The sequence below is a fragment of the Elephas maximus genome, chromosome X (assembly GCF_024166365.1).
Source record: "Elephas maximus indicus isolate mEleMax1 chromosome X, mEleMax1 primary haplotype, whole genome shotgun sequence".
Taxonomy (NCBI): domain Eukaryota; kingdom Metazoa; phylum Chordata; class Mammalia; order Proboscidea; family Elephantidae; genus Elephas; species Elephas maximus.
This window is the reverse complement of record NC_064846.1, coordinates 20535482-20560458: the sequence shown is the minus strand read 5'-3', so window position 1 is coordinate 20560458 and position 24977 is coordinate 20535482. Positions and strand designations below refer to the sequence as shown.

Genomic DNA, 24977 nt, shown 5'->3' with positions numbered 1-24977 from the left:
TCCAAACTTCTTTCTTTAGCCCCTTCTGACCTCTCTCTTTCCACAACACCTCCATACTCTGGACCTATCCCAGATGGGCTTTCCCCTGCCAAGCCTTATTGTCTGTTCTCCCTGAACTCCTGCTTCACTTCCTCTGTGTCCTCTCACAACCCAGTTCCCTAGGCCACCTCCCCCTCGTCCAGTGAACCACTGCAACAAAGGTCTTGATCTCTACCCACTTCTTCCATCCAAGAGATCATTTGGAAACCTTGGGCTTGATCAGAACTACATGCCATTGCCAAGGACTTTCCCAATCCAAAGAAGGAAAGATAGCATTTCTTGAATTAATTTAGAATAGCATTAGGGGCTTACTCTCCCAGATGCCCTCATTTGTATCAACTTACTTATTTGTTGGTGGGCCCGGGAGGTACCACTCTTTGTGCTTTGAAAAAGCCACATAGGCTACTATTGAAGATGACCGTAAAATGTCACGGGCTACTCCCAATTCTTACATGAAGGCTCAAGTCTTAGGTGAAAAATTACTAGAAGCGAGTAATAAAAATTTATTTATTGATAAGAATAACGTTGCTTTGTATTACTCTGAATGTATAGGCAGACATAGATGCCTTTAGTAAGCAGGGAACTTTTCTCCATACTTTTGAGAATATAAAGTAACCGGGGATTTGTCCTTTTCCAAAAATCTTTTAAAAGTGTATGTTGCAATTTTCCTAACATCCCTAACTGATCACAATCATCAGTTAGGAGCACATATAAGCATTCTTCTAAAGGACTGTTGCTATCGCATCAAAAGGGAATGCTAGGTAAACCTGCTGTTTTCTGCTTAGCAAAAGGGTAAGAACATTGATTCATTCTTTAGGGTCAATTGTGAGGTAGTTTTTTTTTTTTGGTATGTGAGGTTTTTTTGGGTTTTGTTTTTGTTTTTGAGTTCCTTAATGCCCCTCTCAGCTTGACGAAACTTTAGGCAGGCTTCTCTCTGACTCTAGGCTGCTTCACCTTCCCCTCTCCCTAATCCTTACAGAATCCAGAGGGACATGTTCCATCTGACCTTAACGGTGAACTCAGGAGATGAGCTCCTGTGATCAAAGCACACCACTGCTTAACCTGACCCTAAGGTCCTCCAGTACTTCCCGTCACTTCACCCTGGGCCTTCAAAACCCTCTTGCCTTCTGCTTTAGCAGAGCTGAGTTCAGACTTACTTTTGTTTTCTTTCCCCTATTGTGGTAGCCTTGAATAAAGTCATCCTTGCCTGTTTAACATTGTTTGGTGCAGTTTCTTTGACACCCTTTACCACGCCTCTGTTGTCTGTTCCTCGCTTTCTGAATGACTGTCTTGACTATCTTCAGCTCCATACAAATTTAAATAAATGTCGTCTGAAGACCTAGAGGCTCAGGAGGACGAATTGCTGGCCTTGGCAAGTATTTATGATGGAGATGAATTTAGAAGAGCAGAGTGTATCCAAGGTGGAGAAACCAGAATCTTTTTGGATTTACCACAAAATTTCAAGATAATTGTGAACAGTAAGTCCAATATGTAATCTTACTTATTGTAAAAGTTGTATTGAGATATAATTATCCTACCCTTTGTTTTTTTGTACGTACCGTCGAGTCGGTTCTGACTCATAGTGACCCTATGCTCAATGGAATGAAACATTCCCCAGTCCTGAGGGAAGTCCTGCGCCATCCTTATAATTATTGTTATGCTTGAGCCCATTGTTGCAGCCACTGTGTCAGTCCATCTCGTTGACGGTCTTCCTCTTTTCCACTGACCCTCTACTTTCCCAAGCATGATGTCCTTCTCCAGGGACTGGTCCCTCCTGATAACATATCCAAAGTATGTGAGACATGTATTCTCACCATCCTGGCTTCTAAGGAGCATTCTGGTTGTACTTACTCCAAGACAGATTTGTTCGTTATTTTGGTAGTCCATGGTATATTCGATATTCTTCACCAAGGCCACAATTCAAACGCGTCAGTTCTTCTTTGGTCTTCTTTATTCACTGCCCAGCTTTCACATGCATATGATGCGATTGAAAATACCATGGCTTGGGTCAGGCACACCTTAGTCTTCAAGGTGACATCTTTGCTCTTCAACACTTTAAAGAGGTCCTTTGCAGCGGATTTACCCAATGCAATGCATCTTTTGATTTCTTGACTGCTGCTTCCATGGCTGTTGATTGTGGATCCAAGTAAAAAGAAATCCTTGACAACTTCAATCTTTTCTCCATTTATCATGATGTTGCTTGTTGGTCCAGTTGTGAGGATTTTTGTTTTCTTTATGTTGAGGTGTAATCCATACTGAAGGCTGTGGTCTTTGATATTCATTAGTAAGCGCTTCAAGTCCTCTTCACTTTCAGCAAGCAAGGTTGTGTCATCTGCATAACACAGGTTGTTAATGAGTCTTCCTCCAATCCTGATGCCCCGTTCTTCTTCATATAGTCCAGCTGCTCGGATTATTTGTTCAGCATACAGATTAAATAGGTATGGTGAAAGACTACAACCCTGACACACACCTTTCCTGGCTTTAAACCAATCAGTATCCCCTTGTTCCGTCTGAACAACTGCCTCTTGATCTATGTAAAGGTTCCTCATGAGTGCAATTAAGTGTTCTGGAATTCCCATTCTTTGCAGTGTTATCCACAATTTGTTATGATCCACACAGTCGAATGCCTTTGCATAGTCAATAAAACATAGGTAAACATCCTTCTGGTATTCTCTGCTTTCAGCCAGGATCCATCTGATATCAGCAATAATGATATCCCTGGCTCCACATCCTCTTCTGAATCCAGCCTGAATTTCTGGCAGTTCCCTGTCGATATAGTGCTGCAGCAGCTTTTGAGTGATCTTTAGCAAAATTTTGCCTGCGTGTGATATTGATGACATTGTTCGGTTGGATCACCTTTCTTGGGAATAGGCATAAATATGGATCTCTTCCAGTTGGTTAACCAGGAAGCTGTCTTCCAAGTTTCTTGGTATAGGTGAGTGAGCACTTCCAGTGCTGCATCCTATCCTACCATACAGTTCACGTGTTTAAAAGGTGCAATTCAGTGATTTTCAGTAAATGCATAGACTTGTGTAACCAGCACTACAAACTTTCAAAAGATTAAGCGTAGAGTTACAACATGGCCCAGTAATTCCGCTCTTAAGTATATATCCAAGAGAGAAGAAAACTTACGTTCGCAGAAAAGACTCGTACACAAATGATCATATCAGCACGATTCATAGTAACCAAAGTGTGGAAACAATTTAAATGTCCATCATTTGATGAATGGATAAATAAAACGTGGTCTGTCGATGCAATGCAGTATTATTTAGCTATAAAAAGGAATGAAGTAATGATATATGCTACAACAGTGAAGACCCTTGGGAGCACTGTGCTAAGTGAAGGAAGCCAGACACAAAGGGCTACATATTGTCTGATTCCAATTGTATGAAACATCTAGAATAGGGTTGTCTAGTGCTTGAAAGAAGGGGTAGTTGGGAGTATGTGCTACTGTGTTTAGGTTTTCGGTTTTTTTTTTTTTTGGGTGGGGGGGCTTGACAAAATATTCTAAAATTAGATAGTGGTGCACAATTCTGTAAATATAGTAAAACTCACAGAAATGAACACTTTAAAAGGGTTAATTTTATGCTACGTGAAGTGTATCTCAATTACAGAAAAGAAATTGTTATGTATCTATGTTATGTCTTTTATTCTGCTTGGTTTATTTTCAAGTGCTTCCAAGAAGGCTTCTTTTTTCCTAAGGGATGGGTGGTGGGATTAAAATTAGAGGGTGGACTGTGCTTTGGTGGAGGATTAAAAGGTTGGCAGTTTGAATCTGCCAGGCGGGGCAGTACTACTCTGTCCTATGAGGTCGCTATGAGTCGGAATCAACTCGACGGCAGTGGGTTTGGTTTGCTTTTGGTTTGGGGAGAGTTAAGCCTTTCCTGAGCACTGCTCAGCACTCCATTGTTGACCAACCCATGCTTTTGCATCTTTGGCTTTGGTCCAGGTGATCCAGCAGATGGTCTCCGGAATAATGGCAAGCAATATGTGATTTGCTTCCTGCCTCCCCTTGTGCTGAACTTTGAACTGCCACCGGATTATCCATCCAACTCCCCACCAGCATTCACCCTCAGTGGCAAGTGGCTGACACCGACCCAGGTTAGAATCTAACTTTAATAATAATTTTTCAAACGCATTTTTAGGTTCTTAAAAGAAATCACCCTTTGTTGAAGACAGACCTGGTGATCTTAAATTCAGTGCATGAAGGAGAATGTCACGCGTGGTAGGTGGAATTTCTAGGAATGTCCCCCAAGGGTTGAGAGCTCCAAATCTCCAAGATTCTATACCCCTGTAATTCCCAAAACTTGTGTCTGTGTTATGTTATATGGCATAATTGATTTTAAAAAGCAGAGATTATCTGGGTGGGTTGCTGTCAAGGTGATTCCAACTCATGGAGACCCCTTGTGTGTCTCAGTAGAACTGCGCTCCAAAGGGCTTTCAATGGCCAATTTTTGGAAGTAAATTGCCAGGTATTTCTTCCGAGGTGCCTCTGGGTGGATTCGAACTGCCAACCTTTCAGTTAGCAGCAGAGCACTAAATGGTTTGTGCCAGCCAGGGCCTCCCCTGATTAATTACATGGGCCCTTAAAAGCAGAGAACTTTCTCTGGCTGGTGGCAGAAGAGGAAGAAAGCATCCGAAGACGGGAAGAAAAGGCAATAGAGGAAGTTAGAGAGGTTCAAAGCGTGGGAAGGGGTTGGCATGCCGATGCTGCTTTGAAGATGGAAAGGGCCCCATGAGAAGGAATGTGGGTGGCCTCTAGGAGAAGGTGGTTCCCAGATGCCAGCCAGCAAGGAAACAGCGACCTCAGACCTATAACCATGGTAAGTGGCTTCTGCCAACAAGCCGAATGAGCTTGGAAGTGAGATTCTACCCCAGAGCCTCCGGATGATAAGGCCAGCATGGCTGACATGCTGAATGTGAGCCACTGAGCAGAGAACAACCCCCCTGAATCTGTGTTACCCTTGGATTGCTTAACGTGAGAAATGTGAGCTGTGCCTATGAAAGTCAGACTCTTTAGGGGGCTTGTTATGGGCCTAAATATAACAGCAACATTTTCAAACAGTTTTATTTCTAAGAGTTATTCCAGGGTACCTCGATGGCTAGTCTGAAGCACTCCATAGTAAAATAATTTCTCTTTCTTCTACCTAAGATGCATACTAATATTAAAATAAAACAAGGACATGAAGAAAAACACCCCATTGGCAGTATTCTTATCTGAGCTGTTCTCAGTCTGCACTTACAGACTCTCTCCATTTCTCTGGTTTTTATGGTGCTTCTTGTATCTTCTGAGTTTATGTTCTGTTCAGGTACACATTGCTAAACAGATTATGTATAAGATGGTAGGATTGTTTTCTTCAGCACAGTATGTCACAGAAGTAAAGAGTTACATTTTAGAAGTTTCAGGATTTAAGTACCAGGTTAAAAAAAAGTAGAAGTTTTAAGATAAGTCAGGTGTTGAGACCAACGTATTATTTGTTTTCCACACTCACTGGTGTCCTCATTGTTTCTCGTAGCTAACTGCTCTCTGCAAGCAACTAGACATTCTGTGGGAAGAACACCGGGGCAGTGTAATCCTGTTTGCCTGGATTCAGTTTCTGAAGGAAGAGACCCTTAGGTACCTGAACATCACCTCTCCCTTTGAGCTCAAGTTTGGCTCTCAGGAAAACACGAAGAGAACAGCCCCAGCTCCTCCCACAAGAGAATTATGTCTTGGAGGAGCAACTGACTCTGAAAAAGGCCAGGAGGAATCTGTGGATGAGAGAGCTGTGCAGGATGTGGAATCGTTGTCGAGTCTGTTCCAGGAAGTCTTGGACTTTGATCAAGATCATCAGAAAAAGTGCTTTAACAAAAAAGCATACCCTTGCAATATCTGTTTCTGTATCAAGCTGGGCACTGAGTGCATGTACTTCTTGAATTGCAAGCATGTGTACTGCAGGGTCTGTCTGAAAGACTACTTTGAGATCCAGATCAAGGACGGACAGGTTCGCTGCCTCAACTGTCCAGAACCAAAGTGCCCTTCGGTGGCTACCCCTGGTCAGGTAAATGCTGATGCTGCTGGCAACTTGCATCCCAATTCTGTTTCCCCACTGGGAGCCTGCTTCTCAAGAACTTCCTTTCTGGGGCTTGCCAGGACATTCCCAGGCCCGCAGCCAGTTCTTAGTTGGCTCCCCGTATCCAGCCAGAATGCTGCTTTAACCTCACATTATTAGGCTTTAAGCGAATCTAAACCCACCTCTGCTGGCCTTGGAATCAGCATTCCTTGGCTGGAACAAGGGTTATTTTTAAATCCAGGAATTTACTTTGTAAATGTGCTAAAATACCATCCTTCTTGAGGACTCCCTGACGTTTCTTACTGTGAGCTTGGTGTTTGTGGCCCATACCCCTTAGACCGGGTTAAGCTGGTTATTTATAGGATTTAAGCAGAGTCGGAATTGATTAGACATCAAAGCAAAGGACAGACATACTTGGTTGGAATCTGAAGTGACAGGGTTTTAAATGTCTGTGCACCTGAACTGGTCCAGAATCCTAAGGATCCCCTTGTGGTGTAGAATCAGAGTTAGAACTGGACGAGAAGTCATTCAACAGGTTATTGGTTCTATTTTCCCTCCAGGTTAAAGAACTGGTGCAAGCGGAATTATTTGCACGTTATGACCGCCTTCTCCTCCAGTCCTCCCTGGACCTGATGGGGGATGTGGTGACTTGCCCCCGGCCGAGCTGCCAGCTGCCTGTGATAGAGGAGCCAGACTCCAAGATGGGCATATGTACTGGCTGCAGTTATGCCTTCTGTAGTCTGTGCCGCCTGGCCTACCATGGGATTTCCCCATGTAGGATCACGCCAGGTAAGTTGGGATCTGTGAACTCTAACTTTGAAAACAAAGCAAGCCAGAAAAGAAGGCTTTTTTCGTTTTAATGATAATTTTAGTTCAACCGATATTTATATGCCAAGCACATTCTAGGTTCTGAAGATACAGAGGTGATCAAAACATGATGGCATCTTACTTCTTCAAAGTCAGCAAGCGGAATCTCTCTCTCCAATCTGCTAGGACGGGTTCTTGTATAAGGTAACATAATCATGGGATTGAGATCCTGGCACTTTAGCCATATTACTCAACTTGATCAAGGGACTGATATTCCATCACCTTTGCCATATTCTGTTGGTTAGAAGCAAGCCACAAGCCCCTCTGACACTCAAGGGGCAGGGTTATACAGGGTGTGAACATGGGAGCCAACCTAGGATTTGTCTGCTACAGCCTGCTATCTGGGCCCTAGTGATTCTCACTGATCCCGTGTGTAAAATGCATTCAATGTCTTCTGAGTCCTTTGCCATCTGGAGGCAGAAAGTTTTGAAAATCATCAAGTCCCATTTCCTTTTTGCTTAACAGTTTTTCTCTCAGTGTATCTCTTTCCTCTCAGTGTATTATTGTCCATGCCTTGCTTGGAAAGCTTAACTATATAATCAAAGCCATCACTTGCAGGAGACAGTTTTGCTAAGCTTCGTGCCACTACAACGGTGGAAACTAGGATCTTCCTTCCTCCATTTTCCAATAACATGATCCTCACTGCCTTCTCAGTCCACACCAGGAGGGTCCTTAGAGTCGAGATCTCTACTAAGGGTCTGTAAACTGTGATCCCGGCTTTCTCTATCACGTGCCTCCAAGTTCTTCCAGCCTCCTGCCCACTGTCCAGTGCCAAAGCAGCTCGCACATCTTGAGGTATTTGTTAGTGTGGAAAGGCCTCAGCTCCAGAAAGTGCTCATTGCACAAAGTGGGATGCAGTGGCCTCTGAAAAACATGGGGAACGTAAACTGACTAAGCTGAGACCAAGGAATAGTTCACAGAAAGCTTTGACATTAATAAATGCTGTGGGAAAATTAGGTTAATAGAATTGTGGGGTGGGGGGGCATTTTTCTACCAGCAAGGCCTTTGGAGAAGGTTGTCATTTCCACTTGAATTTAGTGAATGTGGAATTGAAGCCCGGCTGAAGAGCATCAAGGAAAACAGGTTGACAGGTAGAGCCTTTCAGCACTTCTACAAAGTGTCGTGGAGGTGGTAAAGCTGATTCACTGCCTCTGATATACAGAATTGACCAGAGAGTCTGCCCATCAGCCAGCGCACTTTCGTGTCTTTGTGCAGCCGGATTCATTCTGAGGAGAATACCTGGCTCTGACCCAGTGGAGTAATCGGCAACCATGCTTGTTTCCACTTTTGCCTCTTTACCTTGTACTATCAGTTGCACAAACATATTAACATCCGTAAACAATAATCAGAGGAAAATGTGATTGATTATTCTGCTATCTCTGGAAAGCCAAAATTTTCAAGTTGGTGGCTGCCCTGTTTTCCTTTGTCATTTGTGCCTACGTCATTCTTACATAGTTACAACACAAGCACAGTTTTGTTTTCTCATTTTCATCCTGAGAATCTTAATTTGGCTATAGCCATCCAGATCAAAATCTTCTAGTGAATGAGTACTGTTCTGTCACATGGCTCTGCCAAAACTTAGTTATCGTTTAGTCACAGGCGTGGAGATGCTTGTAACTATGGCAACGTAGCTGGGTTTTTTTTTTTCCTTTAGGATAAAGTGGCTGGAGTGGCATCACCATGTCAAAGGGTGCAGTGATTTTAATTGGCTTTCGTTCAGCTTTGCAAACATCTATGAGAGTTAATTTTCCACTTCATGTTCTAGAGAAGCTAATGCAGTTACCAGAGGAATACCAGCAAGCAGATGAAGCTGGAAAAAAGCTTTTGGAGCAGAAGTATGGTATGAACGTAATCCAGATGGCACTGGAAGAGATGAAAAGTAAGACGTGGCTGAAAAAGAACTCAAAATGCTGCCCAAATTGTGGGACTCGGATAGAGGTAAGTCTTTTAGAAGAAGCTCATGAGTAGATGCACAAGCATGTTCCTCTTTCCCTGACATATAGGAGACCGTGAGTCAATGTTATGGCTTCTTTAGAAGACATTCTGGGGCGTTTATTAAGACTTCTCGGAAGATGAAAATTCCCCACCAGATAATATTTTTCTACCCAAAGGGTCTGAGACTTGACATTAAACACATGCATATATAGGTACATCTGGAGGAAATATGTATATACATGTTTTTATGTGCTGCATATATATCCACAAAAATACTAAAGCACATAGGGGGCACAGTTATGGAGGCGTCCTAGACATAGCCAAACAAATCACGGGATTGGTTTATTGGGTTAAAAGGCTGGGACCGTAGTCTCGGGGGACAACTTAGTCAATTGGCATAACACAGTTCACAAAGATAATGGTCTACATCCTCGTTTGGCGACTACCGTCTAGGGTCTTAAAAGCTTGCCAGCTGCCATCTAAGATACAAATATTGGTGTCTACTTGGATGGAGCCAAAAAGAATGAAGGAAATCAAAGGCTCAAAGAAGAAACTAATCCATGGGACTAATAGCCCACATGAACCACAGCCTCTTCTAACCTGAAACCAGAAGAACTTGATGGTGCCCAGCTACCACTACTGACCGTTCTGATCAGGGACACAATAGAAGGTCCTGGATAGGAGAAAGATGTAGAACAAAACTGAAATTCCTAAAAAAAAAAAAAGGCTAGACTTACCAGACCCAGAGATTAGAGGAAACCCCGAGACTATCTTCCTAAAATAACCTTTGAAAGTAGAATTGAAGTTATTTCTGCAGGTCACCTTTCAGGCAAATAATAGATTGGCTTATAAAATAAATGGTATCACCCATGAGTAATGTGCTCCCTTAAACGATGACCTCTGTCAGACCAAACGGTCAACATTTACCCAAAAGCAGAGGTGAGAAGGCAAAGAGGGGAAGGGAAGCTAGATCAATAGAAACAGAACAGAATGGAAATAATGAGAATGCTGATACATTGTAAAAATTGTAACCAATGGTACAGAACAATTTGTGTAAAATTGTCAAAGGGAACCTAATTTGTTGTGTAAACTTTGACCTACAGCACAATAAAATATTATTTAAAATAATTAAAAAGGTGCTATCATAACTATAACAACAATAACATCACAATTGTTACATAATTTGCCAGTGATTGTTTGGAACATCACATCCATTTGAAACCAAATGGCTAAAGAGGAGGCCAAATGGCGATCATGGTCTGCTCTTACCTCATCTATGTATAATGGGGATTTTATTTATTTTATTGTACTTTTTTTAGATGAAGGTTTACAGAGCAAACTAGTTTCTCATTAAACAGTACACATATTGTTTTATGACATTGTTTAACAACCCATGACATGTCAACACCTTCCCCTTCTCAACCTTGGGTTCCTCATTACCAGCTTTCCTGTCCCCTCCTGCCTTCTCGCCCTTGCTCTGGGGCTGGTGTGCCCCTTTACTCTCGTTTTTTTTTATGGGCCTGTCTAAGCTTTGGCTGAAGGGTGAACCTCAGGAGTGACTTCAGTACTGAGCTAAAAGGGTGTCCAGGGCCCATATTCTTGGGACTTCTCCAGTCTCCTTCAGGCCAGTAAGTCTGGTCATTTTTTGAGAGTTGGAATTTTGTTCTACATTTTTCTCCAGCTCTGTCCTGGACCCTCTATTGTGATCCCTGTCAGAGCAGTCAGTGGTGGTAGCTGGGCACCATCTAGTTGTGCTGGACTCAGTCTGGTGAAGGCCGTGGTAGTTGTGGTCCATTAGTCCTTTGGACTATTCTTTCCCTTGTGTCTTTGGTTTTCTTCCTTCTCCCTTGCTCCAGACGGGGTGACACCAGTGGAGTATCTTAGATGGCCACTCACAAGCTTCTAAGACCCCAGATGCTACTCACCAAAGTAGGATGTGGAAAATTTTCTTTATAAACTACGTTATGCCAGTTGACCTAGATTTCCCGTATATGGGGATTTGAAACATACACACACACACACGTCTAATTTTTTTTTTTTTTTCTTAATCTGTTTGTTCTGGGATATAACACCCCTGGTCTGGGGATTTGGAAATGCAGACATTTTTCTGTTTACCTGAGCAGGTCAATCTGTTGCTGGTTAGAAAAAAAAGAACTTTAATTCTTCAATCCCAATGTAAGGATGCTTGCATTTGATTTTGCTGTTCCCTTCTATTATGATTAAACTCTATATAATGATGATTCCCCAATTACCCAACTGAGGAAGTTGTCGTTAGACTTAATCACTTAATGCTATGCATCGGCACTGTGATACAGCAGAGGACTTGGCTCCAGGTGTTCAGTGGGATTTCTTAAACATTTACCATTTTAAAATCGTACATCGATCCTAAGTGATTTTCAGTTCTATGCCATTTTGAACATACTACTTATCAGCAGAAGTTTTCTAAGTATCTAGTTGTAGGAGCACATGTTAAATATTTTGTTTTGTTTTATGAACCACACAAAATATTAAGCATTACATAAAAGGTATTTGTCATGTTTCCTGTGTCTGTCAACTCAGCCTGGGAAAAGGGAAAAATTGGGGAAATGGTTGTACTGGGCCTTTGGGGGAACCGTGCCTTCCTCTTTGATTTTCTAGCCCTGATTCTTTTCTCTTTCTTTCCTTCCCTCCAGAAATTTGGTGGGTGTAACAAGATGACGTGTACTAACTGTATGCGGTATTTCTGCTGGATTTGCTTGAATTCTTTGTCTAGAGCAAGCCCTTATAAGCATTTTAGTGATCCTGCCTCCCCCTGTTTCAACCTGTGAGTATACACAGACATGCTCAGACACATTACTAAGTTTTTGGTCCATAATATGCAGAACACAAATCTGGTGCTTCCTCTTAAATGTATTACTAGTATGTATGATATTTTATAGATTTTTCCTGGAAGTGGATTTTATGATGGGAACCTATACCACATCTGGAAATATTTACATTTATATTTTTTGCAGAATTTAATTTTATTGTCTTTTTTTTTTTTCCAAAGACATAGGAGAATTGAAGGAATACTACAATGATGTGCCTGGCACCTTCCACATACATTTCTAATTATTAAAAATGTTGCCATGTTTTACCATTTTTTCTTTCTCTCTTCCTCCCTCCCTCCATCTGTCCCCTCCTCCTCTCCCTGTCCTCCCTCTGTACCTCCCTTCTCCCTGTCCTCCCTCTGTACCTCCCTTTCTCTCTGTCTTTGCTCAACCATGTGAAAGTAAGTTACAGGCATTATGACTCTTATAGCCCTAAATACTTCCATACGCTTCTCCTAAAATAAAGAAAATTTTCCTACATGGCCGCAGTATTACCATGTCTCAAAAAGTAACAATAATGTGATGATATCAACATACATCTATTCCGCATTCAAATTTCCCCAGTTATCCCCCAAATGTCTTTTATCGCTGTTTTTAGAATAGGTATCTAGTTTGTGCATTGAAATTGTGTTGCGTTTGGGTATTATGTCTCTTTAGGTTCTTGTAATCTAGAACACTTCCACCCTCCACATTTTTATTCCCATGACACTGACTTTCTGAAAAGTGGTTTTGTAGATTGCCCCACCTTTTGGGTTACTCCGATTGTTTTACTATAATATCCTTTAATTTGTTCTCCCCAAAACGTTAGACTTTGAGCATGTACTTGCTTTCTGGAGCAAGAGGATTCCCTGAGATCCCCTTGTACTTTACTTGCCCCAGACTTGGGATCAGCTATTTATCCAAAAATCCCTGATTCCATTAGTGGGAAATGGTATCTTGAAACCAAGATCTTGGAAGAAAAATATTTTAAAACATGCCAATACTCATATGTTTGATGGTATAATGCTTTGAAACCAAAATGTACAATATCCCCTACAGCCCAAGAGTCAAAACATAATAATTTGTCATTAACTCTAGCCTTCAGCTTCATTGGTAACATGTCTTAATTCTATGACTTAGTTGTTGTTGTTAGGCGCCATCAAGTCGGTTCTGACTTATAGCAACCCTATGTACAACAGAACAAAACACTGCCTGGTCCTGCGCCATCCTCATTGTTGCAGCCATGGTGTCAGTCCATCTAATCGAGGGTCTTCCTCTTTTTTGCTGACCCTCTCTCTACTCTACCAAGCATGATGTCCTTCTCCAGGGACTGGTTGATCCTGACAACATGTCCAAAGTACAGGGGATGAAGTCTCACCATCCTTGCTTCTAATGAGCATTCTGACTGTACTTCTTTGCTGCTACTTCTCATCATCTGCGCCACCTCCAGTGTAATAGCTGTCTTTATTTCCTTCTGAGTCCTCACTAGAGTTGTCTTTGATGTCCATAATTCCACCAACAGTCTCTTCAAGGCAATCTAGGCTTTTACTATCAGGCACTTTAAACTCGTCCAGCCTCTGTCTGTTCATAGTTTCAAAACTGTTCCCACATTTTAGGTATCTGTTAGAGCAGCACCTCACTCCCATTACCAAGTTCTATCTTAGTTATCTAGTGCTGCTATAACAGAAATCCCACAAGTGGATGACTTTAACAAAATTTATTCTCTCACAGTCTAGGAGGCTGGAAGTCTGAATTCAGGGTGCTAGCTCCAGGGAAAGGCTTTCTCTCTCTGTCAGCTCTGGAGGAAGGTCCTTGTCATCAGTCTTCCCCTGGTCTAGGAGCTTCTCCATGCAGGAACCCTGGGTCTGAAGGACAAGCTCTGCTCCTGGTGCTGCTTTTTTGGTGGTAGGAGGTTCCCCTGTCTCTCTGCTTGCTTCTCTCTTTCTCAAAAGAGATTGACTTAAGACACAACCTAATCTTGTGGATTGAGTCCTGCCTATGTCACCTCATTAACATCCTAGAGGAAGGATTTACAACACATAGGAAAATCATATCAGATGACAAAATGGCGGACAGTCACACAATACTGGGAATCATGGCCTAGCCAAGTTGACACATATTTTTGGTGGACACAATGCAATCCATGACACTCGGCATAGGAAACCATGTGATTGCCTGATGCAAAATGGACAATACCAGTCCATTTCAGCTCATTAATGCCTCGGACATTGGTCTTTATATGTTCCATTTCATTTTTGACAACTTCCAATTTTCCTAGATTCAAACTTCATGCATTTCACATTCCAATTATTCATGGATGTTTGCAGCTGTTTCTTCTCATTTTGAGTCATGCCACATCACCAAATGAAGGTCCCGAAAGCTTGACTCCATCCATGTCGTTAAGGTCGACTCTACTTTGTGGAGCAGCTCTTCCCCAGTTGTATTTTGAGAGCCTTCCAGCCTGAGGGGCTCATCTTCCAGCACTATATCAGACAGTGTTCCACTGCTATTCATGAAGGTTTCACTGGACAATTTTTTTTTTTAGAAGTAGAATGCCAGGTCCTTCTTTCTAGTCTGTCTTAATCTGGAAGCTCTGCTGAAACCTGTCTGCCATGGGTAACCCTGCTGGTCTTTGAAATACGGGTGGCAGCATCACAGCAACACATAAGCCATCACAGTATGGCAAACTGACAGACATGGACGTACAAGCATGTATAGAGCCTCTGCAATATTACCTCTGGGGTAGCAGTAGTATAAGACAGGTTGAGAAAACAAGCCCCGCACATGAAGTACTGAAAGTCTGCTGTGGGAAATAGCATACATTTTAGGAAATGTAAGTGAAGACAACATTGGTGGTTCAGTGGTAGAATTCTCGTTTTCAATGCTGGAGACCCGGGTTTGATTTCCAGCCAACGCACCTCCTAAGCAGCCACCGCCCGTCTGTGGAGGCTTGCATGTTGCTGTGATGCTAAACAGGTTTTAGTGTAGCTGACAGGCTAAAAGACCACGCCAGACAGCTAGACTAGGAAGAAAGGCCTGGAGATCTACTTCAGAAAAAATCAGCCAGTGAGAACCCTATGGATCACAACAGTCAAATCCTGTTGTGCGTGGGATTGCCATGAGCCTGGGGCCGACTTGAAGGCAGCTAACAACAAAGTGAAAGAAGGTATTTCACAACTTCAAGACAACATTCTACAAGAGCCTGCAAGGACTATGAAGGTACAGAGAACATGAGTTATGGGTACTTAATAGGGTTATGGTGGCTTGAGAGAATTCTTCTCCCAAATTGATTGACATCCCAAGCTCTCTATTACTAATTCTGTTGTGTACAATAGGAATCATTTGTGTGACAGATGTGATTGTGATATGTCCTCCTTGGGCATCTGAGAAGATCTGTTCTTAGTAACTCTCAGGCCACCTTGCTCACAGCAAAATAATTCACCTTTACTAAGTAGAGTGTTGGAAACCGCTCGTGGCATAGTGGTTAAGAGCTACGGCTGCTAACCAAAAGGTCGGTGGTTCGAATCCACCAGGCACTCCTTGGAAACTCTCTGGGGCAGTTCTACTCTATCCTATAGGGTCGCTATGAGTCAGAGTCGACTTGACGGCAACAGATTTTTTGGAAGTAGACTGTTTGGAGGTGAGGAAAAAAAGCTATGCAGATTAGTTATCAGAAAAGGAGAGAAGAAGAGAAGGATTTTTAGAGGAAAAAATTGTAACATTTAATTTTACCCAGATGTAAAAAGTAAAATATTTTATGGTCTTGCAGGTTGTTCCAACACGTCTGGGAAGATTAAATTGAAGTTGAGTTAATGCTGGCTGCTCAAGAGATGGAAATAGAATGGTTTGTCCTCACCTTTTTTTTTCTTTTGAGTACACAAAGTGTAAACTTGCAAAGGTTCCAAGCACCATTTGCTCACTCTTCCCATAAAGAAGGTGTGGAAGAATGTGGTTTGTATGTTCATTCAGTGCTACTGCTTATGATACATTTGTACATTTTCTAATATATTATAAATTGAGCAAATTATAAGCCAGAGATTCATAAATTGAAAATTAAAAAAAAATTATATATTATAACATGCCCCCACCTCTAAATCACCAAATGTTAAATATTTTCTTCCCCCCAAGCTTTACTTAAGGAGAAAGATCAAGGGTTAAACTTACAGGCCCTTCTGGCCTGGTGGTCTGCTTCTGTTAAGATTATAGCCAAGAAAACTCTGTGGAGCTGTTCTACTCTGTAACACATGGGGTTGCCATGAGTCCGAATTGACTCGATGGTAATTATCAACAGCAGCATCACCCTTTAAAGAATCAAATCAAAACCATCTCTATTGGAATCCCCTGAGAGTTCTCTTTACAATGTTGTGAGTTTTATTCTTTTCTCTCAAGCCCAGATTCCATCCCCTCCATCCTAATCCAACTCCTTCTCTTTTCAATATTTGCTTAGCTCTCCTGGAGGGATGGTTCTACTCTGTAGCTGATTAGAAGGCCCAGAGCATTTTGAGGTTCTAATTTGCATGTACTTTGTTTTCTCAGGGTCACTTATATTACTAGTTTTAATACCATGAAAGCTTTCTGGGTCACCTGATAATGTATTAATGTTGGAGTCCACTGATGCTGAGCTGAATATAGGCATTTAAATGAATGTATAGCCTCAGGAAAAAGTCACTGAAGCACACGGTCACTTTTCTGGGCAATACCGTTTAAATTTCAAGGCGACTTGTCTTTGTCACACTTGCTGCTCCCCACCGGTCCTTCATTCTGGGCCAAGCTCCATTTGGTAAGAACAATTGCAAACTCCACCAGCCCAGGGTGACAGAGGAATTCTACTGAAATGGAAGAAAGCCTAATGTCTTCCTATGCTGAACAACAGTTTCATTAATTATCTGCTCTTTGTAACTTGTTCCACCTCTCTTTTCTACGTTAGTATATGCAATTCATATTTGAATTTGGTTTCAAACCTAACTTTCAGGGCTATGTGCCTTTTAAGGCATTTTGTAACATAGGAATGATGCTTCTTGCCCTTTTTGCCACAGAGTCTTCTGAGGAATTATTTTTACTTGATAACCAGATCCTTGCCTTTTGGTTCTTTCTTTTTAACTTTATGGCTTGGTAGCAAAAGTAAAATTGTTTTACACCAGAGGACTGACAAATTCGGCTGCAGTTTTGAACCTGACGACCTTTTCCCGATCCTGTCTTTAAAAATTGAGACACCATGATTAATTACTGTATGAGACTGTTCTAGTCCTATGAGTCAGCCAGGACTGGGAATCTTTAGATACTTAAACTTTTGTTTTCAGAGACTGGTTTATGTTTACCTAGGCGTTAGGGGAAAAAAGGACCTAACCTATGTAGCAGTTTGAGCTGACCTTCAGCTATCGATTCTGTTCCCAAGGCAGCTGACCACGTTGCACTGCTCCATTGGCATGGTGCAGCCATTCCAAAAATAGGCACAAGCCAGGCTTGAAACTTACATTTTCTCCATCTAAGCTCGTGACTGAGCTAGGTTTCTAGGGCTTATAATTTCGTTAGATCAGATACTTTCAGGAACTGTTACATTTAGCATATTTTCTATAAGAACTAAATTTACTGTAAAACATGAGTTGAGGAAAATAAATGGAAAATCAAAGCTTAATCATATGGTATATATCTGAGAAAAAGTGCTCGCTGTGGTTGACCAGGAAATTGGTTTTGATTATTTTCAGTAGTAATCACAAAGATGTTTGCATTCTTTGGGTTGGTTGTTTTTGCCTGGGATTATACTATTTGGACTGCTGCATATGATGTTGATGATTTCATACAAGAGACATATCTTTATTAAACTGTTTTAAGAGAGCAATTGTTTTCATTTGTAATAAGCAGCGACTTAGCCTCCAAGACACGTTTGTTCATTTTGTTTCTTCCTTAGACTCAAAAGTCATCACCCCTCTATTTTCACAAAGATGGCAAAGTTCTTAAAAGTTCAATTTTAGACATACTTTATAAGTAAATGTTAGGAAGGCTTCAGCTTTGGCAGGTGTCTTAGGCTGGGTTCTGTAGAGAAGCAAAACCACTAAAGCATATAAATATATATAGAGAGAGATTTTATCGAGGGAACGCCTCACACGATTGTAGAGGCTGGATTGTCCCTAGTCTGTGGATCAGGATAGAGGCTTCTCTTGATTAGCATAGCTGGAGGGACTAGCAAACCCATGATTGGCAGATCAGGGAGCAGGGTTCTTGCTTGTAGGCTGTGGATATTCACAAATCCCCAAATCGGCAGATAAGCTGATAGCTCAAGTCCCAAGAACCAGAGGTCAGAGGAACAGGACACAGCTGCAGGATCCAGAGTGAACGAAAAAGCCAGAACTTCTGCTTATATTCGGATGCGGTCCACACCCCCAAAGAAACTCCCCTTCAACTGATTGGGTAGTCACAGCAGATCCCATCATTGGAGTGATTACATATAAACACTGAGAATCATGGCCTAGCCAAGTTGACACACAACCCAAACCATCACAGTTCAAAACCATACATAATCTCTGAATAAAGACAATTATAAAGTCATACCTGTGCCTAACATAATACAACTAACATGCAGTAAGAGGCACTGATGTAAAGGTGATCCTCATGCCCAGTTGGAATAAGGGTGAAAATACTAGCTGCAATAGCCCGAGATTTAAAGGGTAATTAATTGCATATTGCAAATACCCGGCATGGCATTCGTCATCAATTGACAGGAATTCAAATGTATTAAGGACAGTCTCCTTCCTTGCTGTGGAAATCAACTTGTCAATAGATCAAATCTTTCCCACATGACTTGGCCCGTGTTAACACAGCATTGGCATAAGGTAACCGCGTGTGCAACTCCCACCACTGACACAGGCTAGGAGAACGTGAGCCATTTGTGTTGACTGATGTCTCTAAGCTTCATTTCCTCATCCATCAAGTCGGGGGTCATAATCGCTTCTCCCCCCGAGTTTGCCAGGGTAATATCTGTAGTAAAGTGTCTGACTCCATTTTTGAGGTTTGACTGCTGACAGGTTTGAGCCCCATCACTCCCCCTTCTCCTTCTGCCGCACAGGCTGAGAAGTGAGCCTGAGTAGTACCTTCTTTAGTGCACGCCGGACACCCAAGACAAGCCAGCCAGCCCACGCAGGAGCCCTCACCCTAACCCCGTCACCTAAACACAATAAACACCCAAAACCCATCTCACCTCTCTGCTCTATCAAGCCATTTTTAGATCATTTTGGGGAGCATGCCCTGCTCTCCCCAGAAAGTCCCAGAGGTGAATAATAACCCTGTTAGTACCCTCTTGGTGTGTGTGCGCGCCATCATCGGTTTCTATATCTGAACCAATCTTTGGCAGTTAGCTTAGCACTGGTTGCCCTGGCCAACAATCTGCCAAATCCACACATTTTTACAGACTCCTGAGCTACTGCCATCAGATCTGGCCAATGACAGCCTCATGAAGTCCTTATCCAAGGCTGCCATCTTTTGGGTAAACAACTCTGGGAACTTCTTGCTTCAGAGATGCTGAAAACATAAATCGAGATCATACGTGTCTCTGCACATACTATATCCACAACACGAGACCCAACCAGGAGCTCCTTATCTTCTTCGGAGATCCACGTATTATTGAGAGTGACCAAAGTACTCATCACGTGCGTACGATATGCATGTGAAAGCTGGACAACGAATAAGGAAGGCCGAAAAAGAATTTGACGCCTTTGAATTGCGGTGTTGCCAAAGAATATTGAATAACCACGGGCTGCCAAAAGAACGAACAAATCTGTCTTGGAAGAAGTACAACCAGACTGCTCCTTAGAAGCAAAGATGGTGAGACTGCGTCTTACATACTTTGGACATGTTGTCAGGCGGGATCAGTCCCTGGAGAAGGACATCATGCTTGGTAAAGTACAGGGTCAGCAGAAAAGAGGAAGACCCTCAACGAGGTGGATTGACACAGTGGCTGCAACAATGGGCTGAGGCATAATGACTGTAAGGATGGAATAGGACCAGGCAGTGTTTTGTTCTGTGGTACACGGGGTCGCTGTGAGTCAGAACCGACTCAATGGCACCTGAAAACAACAACAACAACAAGGTGCTCATTTCACTTTTAATTATATACGATGCTGGGCTCCTAAAGAAGTCATTCAATGGAAATTTCACCTCCCTCACAGGCCTTAGGGTACAGGTCTCATAAAGTACCAGAATGATTTACTGAAATTCGAATTCAATGAAATGAAACAGGGCACGTTTCAGTCATCAGTTAAACATCAGAGGTGAATTTTAATAGTCGGACTTCATTTTTGATGTTTGATTGCTGACAGATTTCAAGCCCCACCACACCCCCTCCCCTTCTGCCCTACATCTAACCAATCCGACAAAGCCCGAGTGTCCCCTCCTTTAGCACCTGCGGCAAATTCAAACCATATAAGACTCAGCCAGCTGAAGAAGGAACCCCCACCCCACGCCCACTCTCTAAGCACAATAAAATAACATCCCACTTCCGATTTCCTTTCCCTGTTCTCTCAAGCCAATTTTGCAAGAACTTGGGAGCTTACCCTTCTTTCCCCCAGAAAACTTCATTATGTGAGTAATAAAACCTTTAATATAGTCTTGGTGTGTGTACTGCACCATCTTGATCCCCGAACCAAACTTTGGGTCAGGGGCCCATCCCATTCCACAACAACGTTGCTGCTGCTTTAGTTCTATTTATTTTAGGCAGCATCTGGTATGAAATTTGTATTGCCGGGTTTTTGCTGCTGGACAGCCAAAGATACCTTTGCCCCTCTGGCTAGTCCTTATAAAAGCCAATTTGACCCTTCCTACTACTATACAAGCGTTTTTAATAAAGAATGCCAAACAGACCAAAATAAAAGGGACAGTGGATTTACACCACCAAAGCCCTTTGTCTTCTGTCATGTCTCCAAATTCTTGGTGGTTTCCTACAAACAATGGCATAAAAACATCCCAATGTTCTTGAAGCACTTCTTTGGGTTTCTGATACCCTCCTCACTCAATGAACCATTTGTGTCTGGGGTGCTGGTGTCATTCTCAGTTGCATTCAATTCACATGTTTTCCACGGAAGATGTCCAAATGGCCAATTCAATCTTGTAGATTGAGTCCCGCCTCATTAACACGACTGCTGCTAATCCCATCTCATCAACATCATAGAGATATGATTTACAACACATAGGAAAATCACATCAGATGACAAAATGGTGGACAATTCACACACTACTGGGAATCACGGACTAGCCAAGTTGACCGATATTTTGGGAGGTCACAATTCAATCCATGACAGTTGATGAGGGGGTCAGGGGATGAGAGGGTAGGCTCACCGTCTGTATCACCTTGGGCACGTTGCTTAACTTCTCTGAACCTGTTTTCATCTTTATGCTTAATTGGGTCCTTTTGAGTGTTAAGTGACACACACACGTAACCTGCTTAGAAGTGGGTCTCACACATGTTCAGTCGTAACTGTTGTTATCATCCTATCTTTTAAACGTCTGCTATTTATTATTATATAACTTAATCATTACCACCAACAGCCTCGGCAGCAGCATCTGGAGATTCTTAAACATCACACCAAGCAAAGCTCTCACAGAGATCTGGGGTCTGGGGCTTTAAATCTAGCCCCAAGGTGAATCGGAATCACCGGGAAAGTTTTGGATCTGAACCCAGGCAATCTGCCTGCAGAACCCATGCTCTGAACCGCAACACCACAGCTGCCTCCCAAAGACAGGTGAATTGACAGGATGGGTGGGGGATACCTTGATTATACTACATTACAGAATCGGAAGCCAAGAAAATACTGATCAAGGGAAAAAAATGGAAGGGACGTGGAAACCTGCCAAAGACTCTTCCATGGAGCCCTTTCGGTAAAATTAGGCTAATTAGTAGATGCTACCTGAGGGATTTCAGCCAAAACCTGAGCAGCCCTCTGAAACAAAGGTGTGCTAAGACTCACCTGGCAGAAAAACCCCAGACAGATTCAAGCTCCAGGAAGACAAGCACCTCTGCTTAGAATATAGTGTTGACCAAAGTGGTGTCCCTTCCAAAGTACCATCCTGAAGACACTGGGAATTTACTGTCGTGCACGGAACCACCTCCACAGGCAGGGTTCATAGGGTTCATTAGGAACGTGGACGCAGGGCCTGATTGCCTGGGTGTGAATTCTCCTTGGAAACATACCAGCTGTGTGCCCTCCTTCACTCTCTGTGTCTCCCTGCCTGGGCTGTAATATGGACTTGACAATACTACCTCACTCACTGGATCTTTCGGTGAGGATTAAGTGGCATTAATGTCCATAAGGCCCTGAGCCCAGTGTTTGGCACATACAAGCACTCAACACATATTAGACCTCAGTGCAATTCAGGGCAGGGTTGTGATCCATTACAGAAAACTTTGTCACATTTTCACTGACTCTGACCAACTAATTGCATGTCTTCACAAGTTTCACTGAGCATCCCCGCAGTGACAGACTCTGGGGCAGGATTTTAAGCTACAAAGGTGAGCAAGTGAAACTGACTCCTGTCTGCCACAGGACTACAGATATATGACTCACCCACTTGACTTCAAAGGACCCATCCGTTTCAGAAACTTAATCAAACTGACCCTCACATCGGAGAGCTCCACGACTACTGGAAGTATAAAAATGGAATCTGTTGCACGTTAGCACAGAGGCTGCACAGATAATTTCCAAAGTCATCTGGGAAACGCAGTGGTAGGGCCCAACTCCCCAGAGGCCGTTTCTCATGACATCATTGCTACTTTGGACAGGAGAGTCTGGGGAGTGAGTTGAGGCTCAGCTCTCGGGCACTCAGTGACTAGGGGGACAACACATCCCGCAGCACACACGAGATGGCTTCGTTCCGGTGTGCAGCACCCACTGGAGTCCCGGATGCTAATTACCAATTAACTAAAAAAAAAAAAAGCCACTGCTGTGGAGTCGATTCCTATTCATAGTGACCCTATAGGACAGACTAGTACTGCCTCATAGGGTTTCCAAGGCTGTAATCTCTACGGAAGCAGACTGCCACATCTTTCTCCCGCGGGGCTGCTGGTGGGTTTGAACCGCCAACCTTTAGCTTAGCAGCCAAGACTTTAACCACTGCAGCCACCAGGATTCCTCTGACCGAGGGTTAAAAACGGTTGCCGTCCAGTCCATTCCGACTCATAGCGACCCTACAGGACAGGGTAGAACTGGCCCATAGAGTTTCCGAGGAGCACCTGGTGGATTTGAACTGCTGACCCTTTGGTTAGCAGCTGTAGCACTTAACCACTGCGCTACCAGGGCTTCGAGTTAGAGTGTACATATGTTCAGGCCCTTGAGTGGAGGGAGAAGAGGTTGCAGTGGGCACCTTTCTAGCGCCTGGGCTGTTGTGGCCACTCCTTCTCCCGGGCATTCGCCCTCTGTAGAAGAAGACCTGCGGCCTGGGTACGTAGCGGAGCTTGGTCCGCCGTCAGGACTGGCCTGGGTACCACGCGAGAGTGTGCTCCAGGCCCGTGCACTCGCCACCTGCCTGCATCCTTCAGTTCACAGCAGGCGCTCTGGACGCGCACTGCCTGCTTCTCCACCTCAGCCTCTGCGCGCCAACCACTAGTCAGTGGCCCTCACTAGTGACACCGCCACGGCCTGCACACACCTCAGGAGCCACCTGGGGAGCCAGCGCTTGCCGAGGGCCCCTGGCTCCGCCTCTCACCCTCGTCAGCCAAAGGGGGCACTGCGATCCAGCATCTGCCACTGAGATGCACTGGGTGGACATGTGGGTGTCATGGCTCCTGCCACCAAGGGCTAGGGTGAACCTAGGTGGGCCTCGGGAAATTGCTGCTGCTTGAGGCTCATGTGTGCGCCCCCAGAGTAGAGGGGCCGGGCTGTGGGGTTCCGCGGGAAGGGCCTGACGCCAGATCTCGGAGGTGGTGAGCAACCTGCCCATAGACTAGAGGTGAGCCAGGCTCTGGCTCCCGGGGTCTAGCCCCTGCACTTCAGTGGCTCAGGGACTTTCCTCTCTCCCTTTGCCTCGGCACCCAACTCCCCAGGATAGAGTTCAAGGATCTCCTCTGAGTAAGGGCTTTCTGTTGACTATTAGATGCTACCTTAGGTATTTTTTTTTCTGAGGTATTGTGGACCACCCTAGCTTTTGCTTTCATTAAAAAACAACAAAAAACCCATTACCGTAAAGTCGATTCCGACTCATAGCGACCCTATAAGACAGAGTACAACTGCCTAAATAGGGTTTCCAAGGAGCGGCTGGTGGATTCGAGCTGTCCACATTTTGGTTAGTAGCCGAGCTTCCACCAGGGCCTCAAAACTCAGGCTGGGCTTGGTTCTGTTTGGACGTTGGGGCACAGTCATCTGAGAATGAATGACTTATCTGAGTAGTGTCAAACACACATTTCTTCATCAAACTAATCTGGAGATGAGGGCCCTCTATACTATCCTGCAACTTCCTTTTTCAGGTGAAAAAACATTTTCTATAGTATGCATTCATAGAAGTAGAATTTTTAAGTCAAAGGACATGCATTGTAAACATTTCTAAAATAAGTTTATTGAGGTATAATTTTCACATCATAACATTCTCCTTCATAACAGTACAATTCAATGAATTTTTTAGTAAAGGTACAGAGCTGTGCAACAATCACCAGTTTTAATATTTACCATTTTACAAGAATATCATCAAATTATCCATCGGTTCTAACGTACTAATTTTCACTGTCAGCAGTAGGGTGCGAGGTCTTTGCCAATATTGGTAAGGATGGGAAGACTACCAATTTTTGACATCTCTGCCCATCTGACAAGTGAAAAGCAGTCTCATAACTTAGTCTGGCATTTCTGTAACTGTTAGTGAGACTCAGCAACTTTCCTTTTCTTAGAGATGTTTATATATTAGGGACATTACAGCAGAGAAATTATCATATAAAGGTTTTGCAAATATTTCCTCCGAATGACTACACGGGAAATTCAGAAACAGCTGAAGAGGATAAATGTGAAAACAGGGGACTGAGGTGATGCAAAGGAGAAGGGACCCAAGATATATGACAAAAAAAGAGAAATATCCTCAGCTCTTTTACAAGAGGGAAATTAGACAAAAAAGGATGTTTGTACGTGTATGTGTATTTATTCAGTAAACATTCTCCTGTGTGTGCCACGCACGAGGTGTGAAACAATTCATGAAATGTCATCCCTGCCTTCTGGAACCTCACAGTAGACGACTTCGAGGTCACAGCGAATGAATAAACAGTATAAGTCAGTTTCATATGTACTTC

The 24977-nt window shown here is 43.2% G+C and overlaps 1 protein-coding gene across 1 annotated transcript; it reads left to right on the top strand.

The window, feature by feature from the left end:
* The first annotated feature begins 1363 nt into the window (after positions 1-1363).
* LOC126069553 (E3 ubiquitin-protein ligase RNF14-like) lies at positions 1364-23314 on the top strand. The gene is made up of 7 exons (XM_049873034.1): positions 1364-1517; positions 3989-4140; positions 5556-6080; positions 6653-6881; positions 8725-8897; positions 11567-11697; positions 23080-23314. Exons 1-7 carry the CDS (start codon positions 1364-1366, stop codon positions 23312-23314), a joined length of 1599 nt encoding a protein of 532 aa, XP_049728991.1.
* Positions 23315-24977: the final 1663 nt, after the last annotated feature.